The sequence below is a fragment of the Rhinolophus sinicus genome, chromosome 3 (assembly GCF_057876585.1).
Source record: "Rhinolophus sinicus isolate RSI-liver-muscle chromosome 3, RSI-T2T, whole genome shotgun sequence".
Classification (NCBI taxonomy): domain Eukaryota; kingdom Metazoa; phylum Chordata; class Mammalia; order Chiroptera; family Rhinolophidae; genus Rhinolophus; species Rhinolophus sinicus.
The window spans coordinates 91,167,874-91,174,521 of record NC_142503.1 but is presented as its reverse complement, the minus strand read 5'-3'; the positions used below and the strand labels follow the sequence as shown (position 1 = coordinate 91,174,521).

Sequence of the window (6,648 nt, the reverse complement as noted above, 5' to 3'; positions counted from 1 at the left end):
CTGGTTTTCCAAATCTTCAGCTTGGATCACTACTCTGCTGGACCCACCTTCTTCTGCTACCCTACTGGAGAGTATGGGAGATTCACAAACAAAGACGATGAGAGATGGATTTATACAAACAACTCAGAGCAAACATCAGCCGTCCCCTCGAGGTCCCCATCTCAGCTTTGCCTTTTCCAGCTCTGTCTCTCCATTTCTCTTTCTTTCCTGTCATCTCCCACTGTCTCGGATCCCATGAACCTGTCCCCTGACCAGTTATTTTTTTCTTCCCCAAAAGCCCCTAGAGGCAGGAGGGTATGAAGGACACAGTAAATCTCCAAGAGGTAGAGTGTGTGTGAATAAACTGACCCAAGTAGGGAACTGGAAAGGAGAGAGGCAGAACAGACCCCGAGATTCAGAGTCCATGCAGACAAGGGTGGGTGGGTCAAGATCCAGATCACAGAATCACCAAACCTATTGCTGTTGGCGCCCAGGGCTTCCATATTGCTGCTCCCCTCCCCCACCCCTTGACGACTGAGACTCTTGAAATGTCAATTTCTGAGATGCTCTCCTAGGTTTCTGGGCTAGAGTGGAGAAAGGAAGGAATGGCGAATTCGGAAAGATGTAGAAATGGGAGAACACTCTGAAAACAAGGGTCAAGGACCTGAACTTGGGGGCTGCAGATGAGTGGCTTGGATACTGAGGCACAAATCTAGAGAAAAAGGTGAATGGGGGGGCAGGCAGAAAAGATCAAAGGCACATAGAAGTCCACATAACCTCTAACATACACCAACAGTCATGGAAGGACCCAGAGAAATGCACAAAGACACACGTGTACACACACACACACACACACTATTGACACACCAAGCCAGGCACACTTTTCAGACACCAGCAGATGCATGTAGACTCTTAACTGCACAGGTATATGGGCACTCAGAAGGGGTCAAAACTCACACACACTTACACACAGACAGACACTTGGAAACAGGCAAAAACACAGGTTGGAAAAGACTACATACTTAAATTGGAATACTACCATGCCAGTTGGAATACTCTCTGATGAAATATACAATTGTTTCCCCTAACTCCCTTTCTTTTCTTTCCTCCCATATTTCATTAACCTCTGTACACACACACGTATATGCACACAGAGGTGCGTGTGCACATACATCACCCTCAGGGCTATTTCTCTAGGTGCCTGTCTCTCTTCATCTCACACTTGGTCTCTGAGCCTCGTCAGCCTCTCAGTCTCCCCACCTTGCTCCCTCCCCCTTTCTTCTCTCTTGGATAGCTTCCCCTCCCCCTCTCCAGATGTCTGAACCAACTCTCTGATTCATCCTCCTCAGGAAGGTAACGTGACCCCCTCCCCATTCCACTGCTTCCAGTAACCAGGCTGAGAAGATAAAGGGGAGATGCGGAGAGAAAGGAAGAGGAACAAGGGGAGCACCGAGGAGCAGGGAGAGGTCCTAGATTGCTGTGTGTGGGGTTGGGGGTGAGGCACTGCCATGGGTTCTGCTGCCCCCTCGTCTCCCTCCTCTTCTTGGCATCTCCACAGTCAACTTGGCTCTCAGGTTTTTTGGGTATTATTTTTTTCTCCTTTAGCCTGTTCCTTCTACCTGTTCCAGATTCCTTCCTTCCTTCCTTCCTCCTCTCCTGCCGCCTTCTCTTCTCTCTTTCCTCTCTCTACTCCTCCCCACCTCTTTCCCCGCAGAGCTGATGGTCTTTCTTCTGGGAAAGTCGAACCACTGATGGAACCGAGAAGCTACTGTTGGCTGTAGAGGGAAAACACGTGAGTGAGTGAGTGAGTGTGTGTGTGTCAGAGAGAGGAAAATGAGGGTCAGTGCTAGGAAGAGATGAGGAGGGGGGTGAGCATTGGCTCTGAAAGAGTCTCTGAGCCCCTGACAGTCAACCCTGATCCTGATTTCCAGAGTCTTATGGCACGGGTGACTTGCATGTGCCCACGGGCATCCCTGTGCCCGCGGTTCTTGTGTCTGGTGTGTGTCATTGTCACTCCCCCCTTTCCCTGCCCACGCCCCCGCACAGCTCTGTCTGTACCGCAGCCCCCCTCCCTCCCTCCCCTTCATTCCTGCAGTGGCTGCTCCCCTTGGCTCTCTCCCCTCTCCCCTGCCCCCTCCTCATTTCCGTCCCCCCTCCGCACCCCCGCCCACAGATGGTCTCCCTTCACTGGCCCCGGCTCGCTGATGGATTCTCTGCGCAATCTGTGCGTCATCGCCCCCAACCCCCCGGAACCTCTAGCTGTCCAAGCCCCCAGCCCCAACCCTTCTGGCAGGAGATACGGACGAGGGGTCTGGTGGAATTAAGGGGCGATCTCTGACGTTGCACGCCGTCCCCCTCCCCCGCATCGCGTCCATACCTTCCCTTTTAGCGGTGGAGAGCTGGAATTGAGTCACCCCCCCACCTGCGCAACCCCCTCCCCACCTGGTCTGCTCTTGCCCTCCAAACGTCCTTTAGGGGGGAAACCACGAGAGGAAAAGAAGCAGTAGGAGGGTGGGGAGAGGTGGGCTGAAAAGGGGCACAAAGGGGGCGCCGACATAAGGTACAGTCAGCTGGACAGAAGGACAGACACACCTTTTTCTCCAGATACGCGCTGAGGGTGAATAAACACGACACAGAGGTACACAGATCCTCAGTCTTTTCCCTTTCTCTTCCGACTTGGTCCCTTTTCGGTGGGATTATTAAAACCGCAAAATTCACCTATCTGCCCCAGCCCAGGGCCGGCATCCCGCACCGCCGATCCGCGGAGAGCGCCTGCAGGAGGGCAGGTCCGTCCCTCCTTTCTCAGGTTCACGCCGTCCTTGGGTGTGTTCCCCACGGACCGTGAGGTCGGCGGATGAGGAGCCTGCCCCTTCCCCCATGGTTTTGGAATCCTTGTCCTCCTCCTTCCCTGGTGCTGTCAGACCTGGGAGTGACCCCATCCTAATCCATTCCGCAACACAGATCCCCGCCGCTGCAAGTTGCTCTGTAACCCACCCTCCTGCCTTCCCGCGCCTCAGCATCCACCTTTCCATTCATTCCTGCATTCACTCATTCATCCTTTTCTCCTCGTCCCTCCTTCATTCATTCAAAGCCCCCAACCCCTCCCGCCTCGGCATTTCATTCATTCATTCATTCATTCCCTCGGTGCTCGCTAGCGCACGCCCCTCCAGCCAAGGACCCCAACGCGCAGGCGCGTGCCGGGAGAGGACCGCATTCTCCAATAGCTGGGCATCCTCCCGCCTCTAGGCGCCCGCCCGCTTCCCCATGAATGAACACTGACGTCAGTGGGGCGGGGAGAGCCCACGTGACCCCGCGCGCTCCCCTTTATAAAGCAGGAGAGGCGCGGGCGCTGTCCAGCGTGCTGAAGACGGAGCAAGCGAGCCGCCCGGAGCTGCGCGGACCCAGCTGAGCCCAGCCCACTAGACGCCAGACCTCCACCATCGCTCGTATCCCAGTCACCGCTCGTTGCCGAGGCGGACGCGACCTGATCTTCCCCTCTCCCCACCCCGCCTCGACCCTCCTCTCCACCTCCCGCGTCGTGACACCAACTGGTAAATAGCCTCTATCCGTCCCTCAAACCCTTCGTAGCTGTGGGCATGAGGGAGGGGGTCTCTCTCCTTCCGGATGGGGGTGTTAAAAACACAGCGGGGAGCCCCCTCCGTAAGGGTCCCTGGTAAATGAGGAAGTCGCCGCTTTTCTCTTGCTGCTGAAGTCGCCCACGCACCATCCGGGGAGTCCTGTGGGGAGGGAGCAGAGATTTTCCCCTTATCCTTGCTGCTTAGTACGTGGGCGCTGGCAATGAAATGGCTCAGAGAAGGAGGCGAAGAGGCACCGTGGGTGCGAGGGTTGCGGGCATTTCCCATTTACACGACACTAGAGATCAGCACAAAATCTTCCTCCTTTGCTTCTAAATGTCCCTCTTCTATGTAAGATTAGGGGGATCAGGGAAGCCCGGATTTCCTGGTTAAAGGTGGGGGAAGGGAATACAGAATCAGAAAGCAGAAAATTCTTACAGAAATCCTTTCTTTGACTCTTTCTATTTTCACAGTCTCCGACAGTACACTGGTCATGAAATCGCTCAGGTTGCAGGCTTCTGCCCTCTTCTGCTTCCTTCTACTGATTGAGGGGCTGGGAGCAGCGCCCCCGGGGCGCCCCGAGACACAGCCACCTCCCCTCAGCTCTGAGCATAAAGAGCCGATAGCTGGGGACGTAGTGCTCGGGCCGAAGGGTGGTAGCGCCCCAGAGATCCGAGCCGCTCGAAATTCAGAGCCGCAGGACGAGGGAGAGCTTTTCCAGGGCGTGGATCCCCGGGCGCTGGCCGCGGTGCTGCTGCAGGCACTCGATCGCCCGGCCTCGCCCCCCGCACCCGGCGGCTCTCAGCAGGAGCCAGCGGAAGAAGCAGCAGAAGCTCTGTTGACCGAGACCGTGCGCAGCCAGACCCACAGCCTCCCATCACCCGAGACCCAAGCGCCTGCGGCCCCACCTCGCCCTCAAACTAAGGAGAATGGTCCCGAGGCGGACGACCCCTCAGAGGAGCTCGAGGCGCTGGCTTCCCTGCTCCAGGAACTGCGAGATTTCAGTCCCAGCAGCGCCAAGCGCCAGCAAGAGACCGCGGCAGCAGAGACGGAAACTCGCACGCACACGCTGACCCGAGTCAACCTGGAGAGCCCCGGACCGGAGCGCGTGTGGCGTGCTTCCTGGGGAGAGTTCCAGGCGCGTGTCCCCGAGCGCGCGCCCCTGCCACCTCCGGCTTCCCCGCAATTCCAGGCTCATATGCCCGAGAGCGGCCCCCTTCCCGAAGCCCACCAGTTAGGGGAAAAAGTGCCCTCCCCCAAAACACACCTAGGTGAGGCATTGGCACCCTTGTCCAAAGCGTACCAAAGCCTGGGCGCCCCCTTCCCCAAGGCGCGCCGGCCAGAGAGCTCACTCCTGGGCGGCTCCAAGGCGGGGGAGCGCCTTCTACAGCAAGGGCTGGCACAGGTGGAGGCCGGGCGCCGACAGGCGGAAGCCACTAGGCAGGCCGCGGCGCAAGAAGAGCGGCTGGCGGACCTCGCTTCGGACTTGCTGCTCCAGTATTTGCTGCAGGGCGGGACCCGGCAGCGCGGCCTTGGGGGTCGGGGGCTGCAGCAGGAGGAGCGAGAGAGCGAGAGGGAGGAGGAGGAGGCGGAGCAAGAGAGACGAGGCGGGGAGGAGAGGGTGGGAGAAGAAGATGAGGAGGCGGCGGAGGCGGAGGCGGAGGCGGAGGAGGCAGAGAGGGCGCGGCAGAACGCGCTACTGTTCGCTGAGGAGGAGGACAGTGAAGCTGGAGCCGAGGATAAGCGCTCCCAGGAGGAGACGCCTGGCCACCATCGGAAGGAGTCTGAGGGGGCTGAGGAGGGCGGTGAGGAGGACGACGACGAAGAGATGGACCCGCAGACGATCGACAGCCTCATTGAGCTGTCCACCAAACTCCACCTGCCAGCGGACGACGTGGTCAGCATCATCGAGGAGGTGGAGGAGAAGCGGAAACGGAAGAAGAACGCCCCTCCAGAGCCTGTGCCGCCACCCCGGGTTGCCCCCGCCCCCACTCACGTCCGCTCCCCGCAGCCCCCGCCCCCCGCCCCCGCTCGAGACGAGCTGCCCGACTGGAATGAGGTGCTCCCGCCCTGGGATCGGGAGGAGGATGAGGTGTTTCCCCCGGGGCCCTACCACCCTTTTCCCAACTACATCCGGCCGCGGACCCTGCAGCCTCCCGCTGTCTCGCGCCGCCGCCACTACCACCACGCCCTGCCGCCTTCGCGCCACTATCCGGGCGGGGAGGCCCAGGCACAGCGCGCGCAGGAGGCGGAGGCGGAGGAGCGCCGGCTGCAGGAGCAGGAGGAGCTGGAGAATTACATCGAGCACGTGCTGCTCCGGCGCCCGTGACCTGCCCGGGCTCCGCCCTCGCGCGCCGCCGCCGCCGCCGCGCGCACTGTCACCCCCTCCGTGTCGCTCCTCCCCACTCTGGGTGTTTGCATGCGTTCCGCCCCCACCCTCGGTCCCCCGCCCCGCCCCCGGGTTGTGCCGGGACCTGTCAGACTTCTTAGGTCCGAGGCCGGAACTCCACAAACACACTCGTATGCTGAGAGCCGCTCCTGCTGGGGCCAGCCTAGGCGGTCGGGTGGTTTGTGCGAGTTCCTTTCCCCCGCGGGGCGCCGTCCCCTCTTAGTCCCTCTAGGGACGTCCCCGTCCGAAACCGGAAAAAGCAGTTCCAGTTGTGTCTGTCTCCCGGCCTTTGGGCCTCTCAAAAGCCTCTCTACCCTCTCCCGATCGCTGTGAATTTTTCCCTTCTTTCCCTTCTCTGTTGTAAATACCCTTCACGGAGGAAATAGTTTTGCTAAGAAATAAAAGTGACTATTTTATTAGGACTTTGTTTTCGGTTATTCACCCGTCCCCTTGGGCCTGTGTGGTCCTTCCCAAGGGGCGGTGAGGGAAACGCCAGACACAACACTCTTCTCAAAAGTGAGGGTTGAGTGGTGTAAGCACTTTAAACCGTATTGGTGTGTGTGTGTGTGGGGGGGGGGGGGCGCGTAGAATAGGCTCACATCCATTAGGAAACCCCTGATTCCACTTCCAGCTTGGAGGTGGTGATGGTTAGTCACGGGTTCCCAGGGCTTGACAGAGATGCAAAGTAGATTAGGAACCACAGCT

At 59.0% G+C, this 6,648-nt stretch overlaps 1 protein-coding gene across 4 annotated transcripts; it reads left to right on the top strand.

The window, feature by feature from the left end:
* The first annotated feature begins 1,406 nt into the window (after positions 1-1,406).
* Positions 1,407-6,359, top strand: VGF (VGF nerve growth factor inducible). 4 transcript variants are annotated; one of them, XM_074328365.2, is made up of 4 exons: positions 1,407-1,562; positions 1,694-1,771; positions 3,315-3,530; positions 4,028-6,359. In XM_074328365.2, the coding sequence occupies exon 4, from the start codon at positions 4,048-4,050 to the stop codon at positions 5,881-5,883; it is 1,836 nt and encodes a 611-aa protein (XP_074184466.2). In that variant the 5' UTR covers positions 1,407-1,562; positions 1,694-1,771; positions 3,315-3,530; positions 4,028-4,047; the 3' UTR covers positions 5,884-6,359. The 4 variants fall into 4 exon arrangements, with proteins under 4 accessions (XP_074184466.2, XP_019608252.3, XP_074184467.2 ...); XM_019752693.3 differs by having other exon boundaries at positions 3,312-3,530; XM_074328366.2 differs by having other exon boundaries at positions 1,410-1,553.
* The last annotated feature ends 289 nt before the right edge of the window (positions 6,360-6,648 follow it).